General features: G+C 53.7%; 1 protein-coding gene across 2 annotated transcripts in view; it reads left to right on the forward strand.

Moving 5' to 3' along the window:
- The window catches only part of CTDNEP1 (CTD nuclear envelope phosphatase 1), a 61,422-nt gene extending 50,664 nt beyond the window's left edge, over nt 1-10,758 (forward strand). The window contains exons 7-8 of one of the 2 annotated variants that reach the window (XM_068271950.1): nt 8,300-8,384; nt 10,425-10,758. In XM_068271950.1, coding sequence (XP_068128051.1) covers nt 8,300-8,384; nt 10,425-10,485 — 146 coding nt within the window. In that variant the 3' untranslated portion in view covers nt 10,486-10,758. Of the gene's footprint in view, nt 1-8,279; nt 8,385-10,424 lie in introns of those variants that run through there. The other variant, XM_068271951.1, reaches the window with a different exon arrangement.
- Nucleotides 10,759-20,564: the final 9,806 nt, after the last annotated feature.

Genomic DNA, 20,564 nt, shown 5'->3' on the forward strand with positions numbered 1-20,564 from the left:
TTGCTGGTTGCGGATGGCTAAAGGTGAGGTGGGGTGGTGGATGCGCTGACTGGTAATGTAGTGATATATTTCTCTGCAGATAATGTGGTATGTGAGGACATTGTGGACACGTTGCTGGTTGCGGATGGCTGGAGGTGAGGTGGGGGGGTGGATGTGCTGACTGGTAATGTAGTGATATATTCCTCTGCAGATAATGTGGTATGTGAGGACATTGTGGACACGTTGCTGGTTGCGGATGGCTGGAGGTGAGGTGGGGGTGGATGTGCTGACTGGTAATGTAGTGACATATTTCTCTGCAGATAATGTGGTATGTGAGGACATTGTGGGCACGTTGCTGGTTGTGGATGGCTGGAGGTGAGGTGGGGGGGGGGGGGGTGGATGCGCTGACTGGTAATGTAGTGATATTTCTCTGCAGATAATGTGGTATGTGAGGACATTGTGGACATGTTGCTGGTTGCGGATGGCTGGAGGTGAGGTGGGGGGGGGGGGGGTGGATGCGCTGACTGGTAATGTAGTGATATATTTCTCTGCAGATAATGTGGTATGTGAGGACATTGTGGACACGTTGCTGGTTGCGGATGGCTGGAGGTGGGGGGGGGGGGGGGGGGGGGTGGTTGTGCTGACTGGTAATGTAGTGACATATTTCTCTGCAGATAATGTGGTATGTGAGGACATTGTGGACACGTTGCTGGTTGCGGATGGCTGGAGGTGAGGTGGGGTGGTGGATGCGCTGACTGGTAATGTAGTGATATATTGCTCTGCAGATAATGTGGTATGTGAGGACAGTGTGGACACGTTGCTGGTTGCGGATGGCTGGAGGTGAGGTGGGGGGGGGGGGGGGGTGGGTGGATGTGCTGACTGGTAATGTAGTGATATATTTCTCTGCAGATAATGTGGTATGTGAGGACATTGTGGACACGTTGCTGGTTGCGGATGGCTGGAGGTGGGGGGGGGGGGGGCAGGATGCGCTGACTGGTAATGTAGTGATATATTTCTCTGCAGATAATGTGGTATGTGAGGACATTGTGGACACGTTGCTGGTTGCGGATGGCTGGAGGTGAGGTGGGGGGGTGGATGCGCTGACTGGTAATGTAGTGACATATTTCTCTGCAGATAATGTGGTATGTGAGGACATTGTGGACACGTTGCTGGTTGCGGATGGCTGGAGGTGAGGTGGGGGGGGGGGGGTGTATGCGCTGACTGGTAATGTAGTGATATATTTCTCTGCAGATAATGTGGTATGTGAGGACATTGTGGACACGTTGCTGGTTGCGGATGGCTGGAGGTGAGGTGGGGGGGGTGGATGTGCTGACTGGTAATGTAGTGATATATTTCTCTGCAGATAATGTGGTATGTGAGGACATTGTGGACACGTTGCTGGTTGCGGATGGCTGGAGGTGGGGGGGGGGGGGTGGATGCGCTGACTGGTAATGTAGTGATATATTTCTCTGCAGATAATGTGGTATGTGAGGACATTGTGGACAAGTTGCTGGTTGCGGATGGCTGGAGGTGAGGTGGGGGGGGGGGGGTGGATGTGCTGACTGGTAATGTAGTGATATATTTCTCTGCAGATAATGTGGTATGTGAGGACATTGTGGACACGTTGCTGGTTGCGGATGGCTGGAGGTGAGGTGGGGTGGTGGATGCGCTGACTGGTAATGTAGTGATATATTTCTCTGCAGATAATGTGGTATGTGAGGACAGTGTGGACACGTTGCTTGTTGCGGATGGCTGGAGGTGGGGGGGGGGTGGATGTGCTGACTGGTAATGTAGTGATATATTTCTCTGCAGATAATGTGGTATGTGAGGACATTGTGGACACGTTGCTGGTTGCGGATGGCTGGAGGTGAGGTGGGGGGGTGGATGTGCTGACTGGTAATGTAGTGATATTTCTCTGCAGATAATGTGGTATGTGAGGACAGTGTGGACACGTTGCTGGTTGCGGATGGCTGGAGGTGAGGTGGGGGGGGGGGGGGTGGATGCGCTGACTGGTAATGTAGTGACATATTTCTCTGCAGATAATGTGGTATGTGAGGACATTGTGGACACGTTGCTGGTTGCGGATGGCTGGAGGTGGGGGGGGGGGGGGGGGGTGGATGCGCTGACTGGTAATGTAGTGACATATTTCTCTGCAGATAATGTGGTATGTGAGGACATTGTGGACACGTTGCTGGTTGCGGATGGCTGGAGGTGAGGTGGGGGGGTGGATGCACTGACTGGTAATGTAGTGATATATTTCTCTGCAGATAATGTGGTATGTGAGGACATTGTGGACACGTTGCTGGTTGCGGATGGCTGGAGGTGAGATGGGGGGGGTGGATGTGCTGACTGGTAATGTAGTGATATATTTCTCTGCAGATAATGTGGTATGTGAGGACAGTGTGGACACGTTGCTGGTTGCGGATGGCTGGAGGTGAGGTGGGGGGGTGGATGCGCTGACTGGTAATGTAGTGATATATTTCTCTGCAGATAATGTGGTATGTGAGGACATTGTGGACACGTGGCTGGTTGCGGATGGCTGGAGGTGAGGTGGGGGGGTGGATGCGCTGACTGGTAATGTAGTGATATATCTCTCTGCAGATAATGTGGTATGTGAGGACATTGTGGACACGTTGCTGGTTGCGGATGGCTGGAGGTGAGGGGGGGGGGGGATGCGCTGACTGGTAATGTAGTGATATATTTCTCTGCAGATAATGTGGTATGTGAGGACATTGTGGACACGTTGCTGGTTGCGGATGGCTGGAGGTGAGGTGGGGAGGTGGATGTGCTGACTGGTAATGTAGTGATATATTTCTCTGCAGATAATGTGGTATGTGAGGACATTGTGGGCACGTTGCTGGTTGGATGGCTGGAGGTGGGGGGGGGGTGGATGCGCTGACTGGTAATGTAGTGATATATTTCTCTGCAGATAATGTGGTATGTGAGGACATTGTGGACACGTTGCTGGTTGCGGATGGCTGGAGGTGAGGTGGGGGGGGGTGGATGCGCTGACTGGTAATGTAGTGATATATTTCTCTGCAGATAATGTGGTATGTGAGGACATTGTGGACACGTTGCTGGTTGCGGATGGCTGGAGGTGAGGTGGGGGGGTGGATGTGCTGACTGGTAATGTAGTGACATATTTCTCTGCAGATAATGTGGTATGTGAGGACATTGTGGACACGTTGCTGGTTGCGGATGGCTGGAGGTGAGGTGGGGGGGTGGATGCACTGACTGGTAATGTAGTGATATATTTCTCTGCAGATAATGTGGTATGTGAGGACATTGTGGACACGTTGCTGGTTGCGGATGGCTGGAGGTGAGGTGGGGGGGGGGTGGATGCGCTGACTGGTAATGTAGTGATATATTTCTCTGCAGATAATGTGGTATGTGAGGACAGTGTGGACACGTTGCTGGTTGCGGATGGCTGGAGGTGAGGTGGGGGGGGTGGATGTGCTGACTGGTAATGTAGTGACATATTTCTCTGCAGATAATGTGGTATGTGAGGACATTGTGGACACGTTGCTGGTTGTGGATGGCTGGAGGTGAGGTGGGGGGGGGGGGGGGGGGTGGATGTGCTGACTGGTAATGTAGTGATATATTTCTCTGCAGATAATGTGGTATGTGAGGACATTGTGGACACGTTGCTGGTTGCGGATGGCTGGGGGGGGGGGGTGGATGCGCTGACTGGTAATGTAGTGATATATTTCTCTGCAGATAATGTGGTATGTGAGGACATTGTGGACACGTTGCTGGTTGCGGATGGCTGGAGGTGAGGTGGGGGGGTGGATGTGCTGACTGGTAATGTAGTGATATATTTCTCTGCAGATAATGTGGTATGTGAGGACATTGTGGACACGTTGCTGGTTGCGGATGGCTGGAGGTGAGGTGGGGGGGGGGGGTGGATGTGCTGACTGGTAATGTAGTGATATATGTCTCTGCAGATAATGTGGTATGTGAGGACAGTGTGGACACGTTGCTGGTTGCGGATGGCTGGAGGTGAGGTGGGGGGGGTGGATGCGCTGACTGGTAATGTAGTGATATATTTCTCTGCAGATAATGTGGTATGTGAGGACAGTGTGGACACGTTGCTGGTTGCGGATGGCTGGAGGTGAGGTGGGGGGGGTGGATGCGCTGACTGGTAATGTAGTGATATATTTCTCTGCAGATAATGTGGTATGTGAGGACATTGTGGACACGTTGCTGGTTGCGGATGGCTGGAGGTGAGGTGGGGGGGGGTGTATGTGCTGACTGGTAATGTAGTGATATATTTCTCTGCAGATAATGTGGTATGTGAGGACATTGTGGACAAGTTGCTGGTTGCGGATGGCTGGAGGTGAGGTGGGGGGGGGGGGGTGGATGCGCTGACTGGTAATGTAGTGACATATTTCTCTGCAGATAATGTGGTATGTGAGGACATTGTGGACACGTTTCTGGTTGCGGATGGCTGGAGGTGAGGTGGGGGTGGATGTGCTGACTGGTAATGTAGTGACATATTTCTCTGCAGATAATGTGGTATGTGAGGACATTGTGGACACGTTGCTGGTTGCGGATGGCTGGATGTGGGGTGGTGGATGCGCTGACTGGTAATGTAGTGATATATTTCTCTGCAGATAATGTGGTATGTGAGGACATTGTGGACACGTTGCTGGTTGCGGATGGCTGGATGTGGGGTGGTGGATGCGCTGACTGGTAATGTAGTGATATATTTCTCTGCAGATAATGTGGTATGTGAGGACAGTGTGGACACGTTGCTTGTTGCGGATGGCTGGAGGTGGGGGGGGGGGTGGATGTGCTGACTGGTAATGTAGTGATATATTTCTCTGCAGATAATGTGGTATGTGAGGACATTGTGGACACGTTGCTGGTTGCGGATGGCTGGAGGTGAGGTGGGGGGGTGGATGTGCTGACTGGTAATGTAGTGATATTTCTCTGCAGATAATGTGGTATGTGAGGACAGTGTGGACACGTTGCTGGTTGCGGATGGCTGGAGGTGAGGTGGGGGGGGGGGGTGGATGCGCTGACTGGTAATGTAGTGACATATTTCTCTGCAGATAATGTGGTATGTGAGGACATTGTGGACACGTTGCTGGTTGCGGATGGCTGGAGGTGAGGTGGGGGGGGGGGGGGGGGGGGTGGATGCGCTGACTGGTAATGTAGTGACATATTTCTCTGCAGATAATGTGGTATGTGAGGACATTGTGGACACGTTGCTGGTTGCGGATGGCTGGAGGTGAGGTGGGGGGGTGGATGCACTGACTGGTAATGTAGTGATATATTTCTCTGCAGATAATGTGGTATGTGAGGACATTGTGGACACGTTGCTGGTTGCGGATGGCTGGAGGTGAGGTGGGGGGGTGGATGTGCTGACTGGTAATGTAGTGATATATTTCTCTGCAGATAATGTGGTATGTGAGGACATTGTGGACACGTTGCTGGTTGCGGATGGCTGGAGGTGGGGGGGGGGGGAGGGGGTGGATGCACTGACTGGTAATGTAGTGATATATGTCTCTGCAGATAATGTGGTATGTGAGGACATTGTGGACACGTTGCTGGTTGCGGATGGCTGGAGGTGAGGTGGGGGGGTGGATGTGCTGACTGGTAATGTAGTGATATATGTCTCTGCAGATAATGTGGTATGTGAGGACATTGTGGACACGTTGCTGGTTGCGGATGGCTGGAGGTGAGATGGGGGGGGTGGATGTGCTGACTGGTAATGTAGTGATATATTTCTCTGCAGATAATGTGGTATGTGAGGACAGTGTGGACACGTTGCTGGTTGCGGATGGCTGGAGGTGAGGTGGGGGGGTGGATGCGCTGACTGGTAATGTAGTGATATATTTCTCTGCAGATAATGTGGTATGTGAGGACATTGTGGACACGTGGCTGGTTGCGGATGGCTGGAGGTGAGGTGGGGGGGTGGATGCGCTGACTGGTAATGTAGTGATATATCTCTCTGCAGATAATGTGGTATGTGAGGACATTGTGGACACGTTGCTGGTTGCGGATGGCTGGAGGTGAGGGGGGGGGGGGGGGATGCGCTGACTGGTAATGTAGTGATATATTTCTCTGCAGATAATGTGGTATGTGAGGACATTGTGGACACTTTGCTGGTTGCGGATGGCTGGAGGTGAGGTGGGGAGGTGGATGTGCTGACTGGTAATGTAGTGATATATTTCTCTGCAGATAATGTGGTATGTGAGGACATTGTGGGCACGTTGCTGGTTGGATGGCTGGAGGTGGGGGGGGGGTGGATGCGCTGACTGGTAATGTAGTGATATATTTCTCTGCAGATAATGTGGTATGTGAGGACATTGTGGACACGTTGCTGGTTGCGGATGGCTGGAGGTGAGGTGGGGGGGGGGGGTGGATGCGCTGACTGGTAATGTAGTGATATATGTCTCTGCAGATAATGTGGTATGTGAGGACATTGTGGACACGTTGCTGGTTGCGGATGGCTGGAGGTGGGGGGGTGGATGCACTGACTGGTAATGTAGTGATATATTTCTCTGCAGATAATGTGGTATGTGAGGACAGTGTGGACACGTTGCTGGTTGCGGATGGCTGGAGGTGAGGTGGGGGGGTGGATGTGCTGACTGGTAATGTAGTGACATATTTCTCTGCAGATAATGTGGTATGTGAGGACATTGTGGACACGTTGCTGGTTGTGGATGGCTGGAGGTGAGGGGGGGGGGGGGGGATGCGCTGACTGGTAATGTAGTGATATATTTCTCTGCAGATAATGTGGTATGTGAGGACATTGTGGACACGTGGCTGGTTGCGGATGGCTGGAGGTGAGGTGGGGGGGTGGATGCGCTGACTGGTAATGTAGTGATATATTTCTCTGCAGATAATGTGGTATGTGAGGACATTGTGGACACGTTGCTGGTTGCGGATGGCTGGAGGTGAGGTGGGGGGGTGGATGCACTGACTGGTAATGTAGTGATATATTTCTCTGCAGATAATGTGGTATGTGAGGATATTGTGGACACGTTGCTGGTTGCGGATGGCTGGAGGTGAGGTGGGGGGGGGGGGGTGGATGTGCTGACTGGTAATGTAGTGATATATTTCTCTGCAGATAATGTGGTATGTGAGGACATTGTGGACACGTTGCTGGTTGCGGATGGCTGGGGGGGGGGGGGGGGGGTGGATGCGCTGACTGGTAATGTAGTGATATATTTCTCTGCAGATAATGTGGTATGTGAGGACATTGTGGACACGTTGCTGGTTGCGGATGGCTGGAGGTGAGGTGGGGGGGTGGATGTGCTGACTGGTAATGTAGTGATATATTTCTCTGCAGATAATGTGGTATGTGAGGACAGTGTGGACACGTTGCTGGTTGCGGATGGCTGGAGGTGAGGTGGGGGGGGTGGATGTGCTGACTGGTAATGTAGTGATATATTTCTCTGCAGATAATGTGGTATGTGAGGACAGTGTGGACACGTTGCTGGTTGCGGATGGCTGGAGGTGAGGTGGGGGGGGTGGATGTGCTGACTGGTAATGTAGTGACATATTTCTCTGCAGATAATGTGGTATGTGAGGACATTGTGGACACATTGCTGGTTGTGGATGGCTGGAGGTGAGGTGGGGGGGTGGATGTGCTGACTGGTAATGTAGTGATATATTTCTCTGCAGATAATGTGGTATGTGAGGACATTGTGGACACGTTGCTGGTTGTGGGTGGCTGGAGGTGGGGGGGGGGGGTGGATGTGCTGACTGGTAATGTAGTGATATATTTCTCTGCAGATAATGTGGTATGTGAGGACATTGTGGACACGTTGCTGGTTGCGGATGGCTGGAGGTGAGGTGGGGGGGGTGGATGTGCTGACTGGTAATGTAGTGATATATTTCTCTGCAGATAATGTGGTATGTGAGGACATTGTGGACACGTTGCTGGTTGCGGATGGCTGGAGGTGAGGTGGGGGGGGGGGTGGATGCGCTGACTGGTAATGTAGTGATATATTTCTCTGCAGATAATGTGGTATGTGAGGACATTGTGGACACGTTGCTGGTTGCGGATGGCTGGAGGTGAGGTGGGGGGGGTGGATGTGCTGACTGGTAATGTAGTGATATATTTCTCTGCAGATAATGTGGTATGTGAGGACAGTGTGGACACGTTGCTGGTTGCGGATGGCTGGAGGTGAGGTGGGGGGGGGGGGTGGATGTGCTGACTGGTAATGTAGTGACATATTTCTCTGCAGATAATGTGGTATGTGAGGACATTGTGGACACGTTGCTGGTTGCGGATGGCTGGAGGTGAGGTGGGGGTGGGGGGGTGGATGTGCTGACTGGTAATGTAGTCTGATTGATTTCTTTGCAGATAATGCGATTCCTATCAAGTCGTGGTTCAGCGACCCCAGCGACACCGCTCTGCTCAACCTCCTGCCAATGCTGGATGCCCTCAGGTACCTCCTCTGCTTGCCATGGGTTTCTTCAGTCACAGAGATGGTTTAGTATCTGATGAAGTCATGTGCAGGCAGGTGTCACACCGCTGGCACACAGAGCACACAATCTATATAGCAGCTGGTGGACAGATCAGTGGAGTGGTGGTGAAGTGCCAGCACCCAGCACAATCCGGCCGGAGAGCTCTCCTGTTCTTATTGTGAAGGGGCGGGGGGGGTGGATGTTACTTGCCCAGTGTGGCCCACATCATGTTCAGTCTCTCCAATGCTTCCTCCAATCCCGGAGGAGTATTGGAGTCATGTGGAATGTGATGTGGAGCCCCCTGGATGTACGCAGTGACTAGGGCAAGTAACTGGCTCCTCCCAGAAAGTTGTTTTTTGTTTTTATTCAGCATGTGAATAGGAGATCATACATATTTAGAGTATTGGGTCCTGCTGATCTCCCAGTGCCCACACACTTCTGCTCATGTGATCAGTTTGTGATCTTATCGGCACTGTGTTTATGGGTGGCTTCAAATCGCACACCGAAAGACTAGTAAGAGACACAAAGTTAATTTGATTTCTTGTGCCAGAAGTCTTTTTAATGCTTGTGATAAGAAGGGCTTTAAGGGCTTGCATCTTTTATAGTTCCTTTCCAACAAGTGCATTTGTATAGCATATATGAGATACTGAGAATGCCCCTATGAGGAGATGGACTAGTCTAGCAATGTATAGCTAACGTTACCCTGGAAAGACCATACTTCTTATTTCTATGTGTTTACATGTATTTTAATGTTTACACATTTTCACGACAGTTGTCCTGTAACCACTTCAGAACTGCAGGCTCACGCCCCCTACTGACCAGGCTAGCAGGCTCACGCCCCCTACTGACCAGGCTAGCAGGCTCGCGCCCCCTACTGACCAGGCTAGCAGGCTCGCGCCCCCTACTGACCAGGCTAGCAGGCTCGCGCCCCCTACTGACCAGGCTAGCAGGCTCGCGCCCCCTGCTGACCAGGCTAGCAGGCTCGCGCCCCCTGCTGACCAGGCTAGCAGGCTCGCGCCCCCTGCTGACCAGGCTAGCAGGCTCGCGCCCCCTGCTGACCAGGCTAGCAGGCTCGCGCCCCCTGCTGACCAGGCTAGCAGGCTCGCGCCCCCTGCTGACCAGGCTAGCAGGCTCGCGCCCCCTGCTGACCAGGCTAGCAGGCTCGCGCCCCCTGCTGACCAGGCTAGCAGGCTCGCGCCCCCTGCTGACCAGGCTAGCAGGCTCGCGCCCCCTGCTGACCAGGCTAGCAGGCTCGCGCCCCCTGCTGACCAGGCTAGCAGGCTCGCGCCCCCTGCTGACCAGGCTAGCAGGCTCGCGCCCCCTGCTGACCAGGCTAGCAGGCTCGCGCCCCCTGCTGACCAGGCTAGCAGGCTCGCGCCCCCTGCTGACCAGGCTAGCAGGCTCGCGCCCCCTGCTGACCAGGCTAGCAGGCTCGCGCCCCCTGCTGACCAGGCTAGCAGGCTCGCGCCCCCTGCTGACCAGGCTTCCTATTCAGTAAGGCCGGGAGTCTTCCCCCGGTGATGGGTGATCAGTAAGGCCGGGAGTCTTCCCCCGGTGATGGGTGATCAGTAAGGCCGGGAGTCTTCCCCCGGTGATGGGTGATCAGTAAGGCCGGGAGTCTTCCCCCGGTGATGGGTGATCAGTAAGGCCGGGAGTCTTCCCCCGGTGATGGGTGATCAGTAAGGCCGGGAGTCTTCCCCCGGTGATGGGTGATCAGTAAGGCCGGGAGTCTTCCCCCGGTGATGGGTGATCAGTAAGGCCGGGAGTCTTCCCCCGGTGATGGGTGATCAGTAAGGCGGGGAGTCTTCCCCCGGTGATGGGTGATCAGTAAGGCGGGGAGTCTTCCCCCGGTGATGGGTGATCAGTAAGGCGGGGAGTCTTCCCCCGGTGATGGGTGATCAGTAAGGCGGGGAGTCTTCCCCCGGTGATGGGTGATCAGTAAGGCGGGGAGTCTTCCCCCGGTGATGGGTTGATCATTAATCCTCTTTCTCTCTCTCTCTCTCTCTCTCTCTCTCGTTCAGGTTCACAGCTGATGTCCGCTCGGTCCTAAGCCGTAATCTTCACCAGCATCGACTGTGGTGACAATGAGCCCCCCAGAATTGCCCATCAGCTCCCATCCTCTGCCTTATCTCCAGTGGCCCACCTACAGACAGAGACTGTACACCCCTTCAGAGGAAGGACTATGGATCTCCCTTTCTCTACCTCGAAGGACACTTCTCATGGGGGGGGAGAGTGATGACCATGAACTCTGAAATTTCCCCCCCGCCCCTTTTTTTCAGGGGTGGAGCGTGTGCGGGACTGCCGGAGTATGGTTTTTAATTGTAGACTTTTTCTTGTATAAAGAGAATTATTTCATCCTCTGTGTATATTGGTGGGTGTGTCTGTCGGTGTTTCCTGTGTGTGCTGGCCAATCACATGACAGAAGCGTTCTTTCAGGGGTGGGATTGGAAACTCCTCCCACTTCATTGTTTATCATCTCCTTCCTGTGGGTTGTGACACCCGTACACAAGTCGCTGAATACGTGGTCACCGTGGTCTTGGATTACACAGGTGGGTATTGAGAAGACTGCCCAGAGAGAGCCTTCTATAGACACCGGACTGCGTGAGGTCTGCTCTGTCCTCCTGGGCAGCTCTCCACCAAAGTAAACCATCACCGTGGGCCCAGTGCAAGTCCACCAAGCTTGTCTGCTACAGCATTGTGCCCAGTGACAGCATGTGGAAGGAGGGACCTTACATGGATGGGGTGGGGCATCGGGGGGGTGGTGTCAGATGCTTAGCAGAGCAGGATCATCCTCCAGGTAACATAGGCAGGTGCCTGGGGCCTAGTGTATGTGAAGGGGCCCACCTACCTCTCTTCAGCTTACCTAAAGGACCACAGGGGCCCCAAATCTGCTACCTTGCCTGGGGCCCATTACATGTTCATCCATCTTTGAGGTCAGCGATCCAGCTCTGCTGTGTATGGGGGTGACCAATGCGATGCAGAGATTTCAGAGTCAGGTGGGAAAGGTCGCGGTTTGTCGTGTGGTTTATTTTTTCTGTGCGTTTGCAGTTTTCTAGCGGTTTGCGTGTATTTACGCGTCAGTATATAGAAAACTCCTATACGGTTTTAATGCGTTTTTATATTTGGATAAATGCAAATCTCTAGGAAGACCACAGGAAGCGGAAATACATCACAAAAATCTTTATTGCCTTCTCCTTGACTTCCATTATGTGCGTTTCTGAATCTTGTGCAACAAAACCAGCTTTTTTAAAAAGGCACGCATCCAAACGCATATTTTCATGCAGCCCAGAGACTTCCATTAGCGGCAGAATTGCAGCATTTTCCACAACGCTTGCGTTTCTGGTGAGCGCCCAGCCTCAATACAGATTTATGTAAATTTATGCAAATATATGCAGCTTAAAGTGGATCTGAGATGAACTTTTACTCATTACATAATTGTGTTACTTTCCTATTGTTTATAGGGTATTCCTCAAGCCAAGTACTTTTTTTTTTTTTTTTAAACACTCTAATTCCCTATAAACTAAACCAGCCACGCCCACAGTTTTCCAGAGAGCTTTGGCATTTTCAGACAGTAGCAAGGGCTCATGGGAGTTCAGTCTGGGCAGAAGGAGTAGGAGGTATTACTAGCCAGAGAGTTCAGGGGGGGTAGGTTTTTTTTTTTTTCACAGGCTGGGGGCTGAAGATGCAGATCAGCCTGCCTCTGTGTAATGTATTGTTTTCAAACATGGCTGCTGTCATTGTGTCACAGGAAGAAATAATCATAGTCTATTGAAGATGTTTGCAGCTAGATTTGCTGTGTAAACTTAAAGAGGAACTCCAGTGAAAAAAATGTAGTAAAAAAGTGCTTAATTTTTACCATAATTATGTATAACTGATTTAGTCAGTGTTTGTTCATTGTAAAATCTTTCCTCTCCCCGATTTACATTCTGACATTTATTACATGATGACATTGTTACTGTGGGCAGGTTATGTAGCTGCTCCTAGCTGTTTGGCTGTTAGAGACAACTGTAAACAGCTAAGGCCCGGTTCACACTTGCGGTTCTCTGCCAAACGGACCGGATGACCTGACCGGATCGGAACTGTACGGTTCTGATCCGGATCCGGTCAGGTTGCATCAGGTGTTCATCAGGATGCGATCCGGATCCGTTTGGCAAAAGTTAGTACAAACCAAATAAAAATGTTGGGGTCTGGGAGGTCAGCAGAAGGGGGACCTGTGGAATCAGGCCCTCCGCTGTTTAGCACTCACCTCCACCTCCGACATACTGCCAACATCTCCAGCTCGTTTAAAGTCACTGCTGCTCCACTCCAAAATGCTTGCCCATGTGTCCCCATCCAAAATCGCCGCAACAATCCGCATAGGAAGTGGGGTAGAACATCCGGATTTTTAGCCAGTGTGTTGTGCGGCCTCCGGTTCTCATAGCTTTGTATTGGCCGGATGGTGCAGTCCGGCTCCGCCCCGGATACGGCTGCCGGAGGAGCCGGACCAAAAAATAGCGCATGTTGGAACGGACGCCGGAGTCCGGATCCGGTCCGGCTCCGGTCCGGCAGAACGGACGCATGTGAACAGACGCATAGGCTTTCATTGCTATGCCGTGCGTCCGTTCTGCAAGCGGTCCGGCTCCGACACGGCGATTCCGGACGGCCACCGCTAATGTGAACCGGGCCTAATTCCTGTCTGTGAACCTTGTTACATTGTGGCAGTTTGCCCAGAGTACCGCGGTACTCAGAGCTTCTTGTGGGAGGGGTTTCAGCACAAAATCAGTCATACAGCGCCCCCTGATGGTCTGTTTGTGAAAAGCAATATATTTCTCATGTAAAAGGGGGTATCAGCTACTGATTGGGATAAAGTTCAATTCTAGGTTGAAGTTTCTCTTCAAGATAAGTTTTATTTATATATATATATATATATATATATATATATTTATATTTATATATATATATATATATATATATATATATATATATATATATATATATATATATATATATATATATATATATATATATATATATATATATATATATATATATATATATATATATATATATATATATATATATATATATATATATATATATATATATATATATATATATATATATACAAGTTACTTGTTATAGTTAGTTTTTCATCTCGGATCAGCTCTAAAAATCGACCAATCAATTTAATAACTGGGTGGTGACTGGTTTGTCCATTTTTTCGGTGGCATACATTTGCATAAAAATTTACATAAATCTAAATGAAGGCAGAAATCTTTGCATCTCATTAATCTGTACCGTGTAGTTGAAACATGACATACCCTGTGCCATACCCATACTCTTACCGTCTTTATTTCCTTATAAACAATACCAGTTACCTGGCAGTCATGCTGATTTCTCTGGCTGCAGTAGTGTCTGAATCAAACACTAGAAACAAGCATGCAGCTAATCCAGCCACCTTTTTTAGTCAGAGCACCTGATCTGCTGCATGCTTGTTCAGGGGCTGTAGCGCAGTGTTAGAGGCAGAGGGTTAGTAGGGCAGCCAGGTAATTTGCATTGTGTAACAGGAAATATCAGCCTCTCTCTGTGGTCCCATACACCGGGGACTGTATAGTGTATCTGGCATCAGGCCGGCCCCTGCTGGTCCCACACACCGGGGACTGTATAGTGTATCTGGCATCAGGCCGGTCCCACACACCGGGGACTGTATAGTGTATCTGGCATCAGGCCGGTCCCTGCTGGTCCCACACACCGGGGGACTGTATAGTGTATCTGGCGTCAGGACGGCCCCTGCTGGTCCCACACACCGGGTACTGTATAGTGTATCTGGTAACAGGCCGGCCCCTGCTGGTCCCACACACCGGGGACTGTATAGTATATCTGGCGTCAGGCCGGTCCCTGCTGGTCCCACACACCGGGGACTGTATAGTGTATCTGGCATCAGGCCGGTCCCACACACCGGGGACTGTATAGTGTATCTGGCATCAGGCCGGTCCCTGCTGGTCCCACACACCGGGGACTGTATAGTGTATCTGGCGTCAGGACGGCCCCTGCTGGTCCCACACACCGGGGACTGTATAGTGTATCTGGTAACAGGCCGGCCCCTGCTGGTCCCACACACCGGGGACTGTATAGTGTATCTGGCGTCAGGCCGGTCCCTGCTGGTCCCACACACCGGGGACTGTATAGTGTATCTGGCATCAGGCCGGTCCCACACACCGGGGACTGTATAGTGTATCTGGCATCAGGCCGGTCCCTGCTGATCCCACACACCGGGGACTGTATAGTGTATCTGGCATCAGGTCGGCCTCTTCTTGTCCCACACACCGGGGACTGTATAGTGTATCTGGCATCAGGCCGGTCCCTGCTCTTCCCACACACCGGGGACTGTATAGTGTATCTGGCGTCAGGCCGGCCCCTGCTGGTCCCACACACCGGGGACTCTATAGTGTATCTGGCGTCAGGCCGGTCCCTGCTGGTCCCACACACTGGGGACTGTATAGTGTATCTGGCATCAGGCCGGTTCCTGCTGGTCCCACACACTGGGGACTGTATAGTGTATCTGGCATCAGGCCGTTCCCTGCTGGTCCCACACACCGGGGACTGTATAGTGTATCTGGCATCAGGCTGTTCCCTGCTGGTCCCACACACCGGGGACTGTATAGTGTATCTGGTATCAGGCCCCCCCCCTGCTGGTCCCACACACCGGGGACTGTAAAGTGTATCTGGCATTAGGCCGGCCCCTGCTGGTCCCACACACCGGGGACTGTAAGGTGTATCTGGCATTAAGCCGGCCCCTGCTGGTCCCACACACCGGGGACTGTATAGTGTATCTGGCATCAGGCCGGCCCCTGCTGGTTCCACACACCGGGGACTGTATAGTGTATCTGGCATCAGGCCGGCCCCTGCTGGTCCCACACACCAGGGACTTTATAGTGTATCTGGCATCAGGCCGGTCCCTGCTGGTCCCATACACCGGGGACTGTATAGTGTATCTGGCATCAGGCCGGCCCCTGCTGGTTCCACACACCGAGGACTGTATAGTGTATCTGGCATCAGGCCGGCCCCTGCTGGTCCCACACACCGGGGACTGTATAGTGTATCTGGCATCAGGCCGGCCCCTGCTGGTCCCACACACCAGGGACTGTATAGTGTATCTGGCATCAGGCCGGTCCCTGCTGGTCCCATACACCGGGGACTGTATAGTGTATCTGGCATCAGGCCGGTCCCTGCTGGTCCCACACACCAGGGACTGTATAGTGTATCTGGTATCAGGCCGGCCCCTGCTGGTCCCACACACCGGGGACTGTATAGTGTATCTGGCATCAGGCCGGTCCCACACACCGGGGACTGTATAGTGTATCTGGCGTCAGGCCGGTCCCTGCTGGTCCCATACACCGGGGACTGTATAGTGTATCTGGTATCAGGCCGGTCCCTGCTGGTCCCACACACCGGGGACTGTATAGTGTATCTGGCATCAGGCCGGTCCCTGCTGGTCCCACACACCGGGGACTGTATAGTGTATCTGGCATCAGGCCGGCCCCTGCTGGTCCCACACACCGGGGACTGTATAGTGTATCTGGCGTCAGGCCGGCCCCTGCTGGTCCCACACACCGGGGACTGTATAGTGTATCTGGCGTCAGGCCGGCCCCTGCTGGTCCCACACACCGGGGACTGTATAGTGTATCTGGTGTCAGGCCGGCCCCTGCTGGTCCCACACACCGGGGACTGTATAGTGCATCTGGCGTCAGGCCGGTCCCTGCTGGTCCCACACACCAGGGACTGTATAGTGTATCTGGCATCAGGCCGGCCCCTGCTGATCCCACACACCGGGGACTGTATAGTGTATCTGGCGTCAGGCCGGTCCCTGCTGGTCCCACACACCGGGGACTGTATAGTGTATCTGGCGTCAGGCTGGTCCCTGCTGGTCCCACACACCGGGGACTGTATAGTGTATCTGGTATTAGGCCGGCCCCTGCTGGTCCCACACACCGGGGACTGTATAGTGTATCTGGCATCAGGCCGGTCCCTGCTGGTCCCACACACCGGGGACTGTATAGTGTATCTGGCATCAGGCCGGCCCCTGCTGGTCCCACACACCGGGGACTGTATAGTGTATCTGGTATCAGGCCGGCCCCTGCTGGTCCCACACACCGGGGACTGTATAGTGTATCTGGCGTCAGGCCGGTCCCTGCTGGTCCCACACACCGGGGACTGTATAGTGTATCTGGCATCAGGCCGGCCCCTGCTGGTCCCACACACCGGGGACTGTATAGTGTATCTGGCGTCAGGCCGGTCCCTACTGGTCCCATACACCGGGGACTGTATAGTGTATCTGGCATCAGGCCGGTCCCTGCTGGTCCCATACACCGGGGACTGTATAGTGTATCTGGCATCAGGCCGGTCCCTGCTGGTCCCACACACCGGGGACTGTATAGTGTATCTGGTATCAGGCCGGTCCCTGCTGGTCCCACACACCGGGGACTGTATAGTGTATCTGGCATCAGGCCGGCCCCTGCTGATCCCACACACCGGGGACTGTATAGTGTATCTGGTATCAGGCCGGTCCCTGCTGGTCCCACACACCGGGGACTGTATAGTGTATCTGGCATCAGGCCGGCCCCTGCTGGTCCCATACACCGGGGACTGTATAGTGTATCTGGCATCAGGCCGGCCCCTGCTGGTCCCATACACCGGGGACTGTATAGTGTATCTGGTATCAGGCCGGTCCCTGCTGGTCCCATACACCGGGGACTGTATAGTGTATCTGGTATCAGGCCGGTCCCTGCTGGTCCCATACACCGGGGACTGTATAGTGTATCTGGTATCAGGCCGGCCCCTGCTGGTCCCACACACCGGGGACTGTATAGTGTATCTGGTATCAGGCCAGTCCCTGCTGGTCCCACACACCGGGGACTGTATAGTGTATCTGGCATCAGGCCGGCCCCTGCTGATCCCACACACCGGGGACTGTATAGTGTATCTGGTATCAGGCCGGTCCCTGCTGGTCCCACACACCGGGGACTGTATAGTGTATCTGGTATCAGGCCGGTCCCTGCTGGTCCCATACACCGGGGACTGTATAGTGTATCTGGTATCAGGCCGGCCCCTGCTGGTCCCACACACCGGGGACTGTATAGTGTATCTGGCATCAGGCCGGTCCCTGCTGGTCCCACACACCGGGGACTGTATAGTGTATCTGGTATCAGGCCCCCCCCCTGCTGGTCCCACACACCGGGGACTGTATAGTGTATCTGGCATCAGGCCGGCCCCTGCTGGTCGCACACACCGGGGACTGTATAGTGTATCTGGCATCAGGCCGGCCCCTGCTGGTCCCACACACCGGGGACTGTATAGTGTATCTGGTATCAGGCCCCCCCTGCTGGTCCCACACACCAGGGACTGTATAGTGTATCTGGTATCAGGCCGGCCCCTGCTGGTCCCACACACCGGGGACTGTATAGTGTATCTGGCATCAGGCCGGTCCCTGCTGGTCCCACACACCGGGGACTGTATAGTGTATCTGGTATCAGGCCCCCCCCCTGCTGGTCCCACACACCGGGGACTGTATAGTGTATCTGGCATCAGGCCGGCCCCTGCTGGTCGCACACACCGGGGACTGTATAGTGTATCTGGCATCAGGCCGGCCCCTGCTGTTCCCACACACCGGGGACTGTATAGTGTATCTGGCGTCAGGCCGGTCCCTGCTGGTCCCACACACTGGGGACTGTATAGTGTATCTGGCGTCAGGCCGGTCCCTGCTGGTCCCACACACCGGGGACTGTATAGTGTATCTGGCATCAGGCCGGTCCCTGCTGGTCCCACACACCGGGGACTGTATAGTGTATCTGGCATCAGGCCGGCCCCTGCTGGTCCCACACACCGGGGACTGTATTGTGTATCTGGCATTAGGCCGGCCCCTGCTGTTCCCACACACCGGGGACTGTATAGTGTATCTGGCGTCAGGCCGGTTCCTGCTGGTCCCACACACCGGGGACTGTATCTGGCATCAGGCCGGCCCCTGCTGGTCCCACACACCGGGGACTGTATAGTGTATCTGGTATCAGGCCGGCCCCTGCTGGTCCCACACACCGGGGACTGTATAGTGTATCTGGCATCAGGCCGGCCCCTGCTGGTCCCACACACCGGGGACTGTATAGTGTATCTGGCATCAGGCCGGCCCCTGCTGATCCCACACACCGGGGACTGTATAGTGTATCTGGTATCAGGCCGGTCCCTGCTGGTCCCACACACCGGGGACTGTATAGTGTATCTGGCATCAGGCCGGTCCCTGCTGGTCCCACACACCGGGGACTGTATAGTGTATCTGGCATCAGGCCGGCCCCTGCTGGTCCTATACACCGGGGACTGTATAGTGTATCTGGTATCAGGCCGGTCCCTGCTGGTCCCATACACCGGGGACTGTATAGTGTATCTGGCGTCAGGCCGGTCCCTGCTGGTCCCACACACTGGGGACTGTATAGTGTATCTGGTATCAGGCCGGCCCCTGCTGGTCCCACACACCAGGGACTGTATAGTGTATCTGGCGTCAGCCTCCCCCCTGCTGGTCCCACACACCGGGGACTGTATAGTGTATCTGGCGTCAGGCCGGTCCCTGCTGGTCCCACACACTGGGGACTGTATAGTGTATCTGGTATCAGGCTGGTCCCTGCCTGTTCCCATACACCGGGGACTGTATAGTGTATATGGTATCAGGCCGGCCCCTGCTGGTCCCACACACCGGGGACTGTATAGTGTATCTGGCGTCAGGCCGGCCCCTGCTGGTCCCACACACCGGGGACTGTATAGTGTATCTGGCGTCAGCCTCCCACCTGCTGGTCCCACACACCGGGGACTGTATAGTGTATCTGGCATCAGGCCGGTCCCTGCTGGTCCCACACACCAGGGACTGTATAGTGTATCTGGCGTCAGGCCGGCCCCTGCTGGTCCCACACACCGGGGACTGTATAGTGTATCTGGCGTCAGGCTGGTCCCACACACCGGGGACTGTATAGTGTATCTGGTATCAGGCCGGTCCCTGCTGGTCCCATACACCGGGGACTGTATAGTGTATCTGGCATCAGGCCGGCCCCTGCTGGTCCCACACACCGGGGACTGTATAGTGTATCTGGCATCAGGCCGGCCCCTGCTGGTCCCACACACCGGGGACTGTATAGTGTATCTGGTATCAGGCCGGCCCCTGCTGGTCCCACACACCGGGGACTGTATAGTGTATCTGGCATCAGGCCGGTCCCACACACCGGGGACTGTATAGTGTATCTGGCGTCAGGCCGGTCCCTGCTGGTCCCATACACCGGGGACTGTATAGTGTATCTGGTATCAGGCTGGTCCCACACACCGGGGACTGTATAGTGTATCTGGCATCAGGCCGGTCCCTGCTGGTCCCACACACCGGGGACTGTATAGTGTATCTGGCATCAGGCCGGTCCCTGCTGGTCCCACACACCGGGGACTGTATAGTGTATCTGGCGTCAGGCCGGTCCCTGCTGGTCCCATCACCGGGGACTGTGCTTTATAGGAGCTCTGGCCTATGGCTGACCAATTAGGATGCTAATTTTGTCTCTCATGCAAATAAATTAATTGTATGCGACTTGGAGGTGTGCCAGTCACCGTTGCCGGGAAGGGCATTTGTTGGGCACATTTCCAATCAGCATTAAAGGACAACTGTAATCAGAGGGACATGTAAGCTGCTATATGTATTTCCTGTTAAATAATGCCAGTTGCCTGGCTGTCCTGCTGATCTATTTGGCTGCAGTAGTGTCTGAATCACACCAGAAACAAGCATGATGCTAAACTTGTCAGATCTGACAATAATGTCAAACGCATGATCTGCTGCATGCTTGTTCTGGGGCTATGGCTAATAGTATTAGAGGCTACTGGTATTAGAGGATAAGTAAGATAGCCAGGCAAATAGTATTGTTTAAAAAGAAACTAATATGGCAGTTTCCGTCTGCCTCTCAGTTAAAGTTGTCCTTAAATCTGCAGAGATGCTGGAATTGGCATGTCATGGACGACCTCTGCAGATATGAGCTGTGTGTGTTCCCACCAGCTCCAGCAGAGGGCAGACTCTCACCGCTCAGAGTACCATCCTGGCTGTTAGTGTAACAATAACATCTCTATAGTGCTTTTCTCCCATAGGACTCAAAGCGCTTCGGCTCTCT

The sequence above is a fragment of the Hyperolius riggenbachi genome, chromosome 3, assembly GCF_040937935.1.
Source record: "Hyperolius riggenbachi isolate aHypRig1 chromosome 3, aHypRig1.pri, whole genome shotgun sequence".
Taxonomy (NCBI): domain Eukaryota; kingdom Metazoa; phylum Chordata; class Amphibia; order Anura; family Hyperoliidae; genus Hyperolius; species Hyperolius riggenbachi.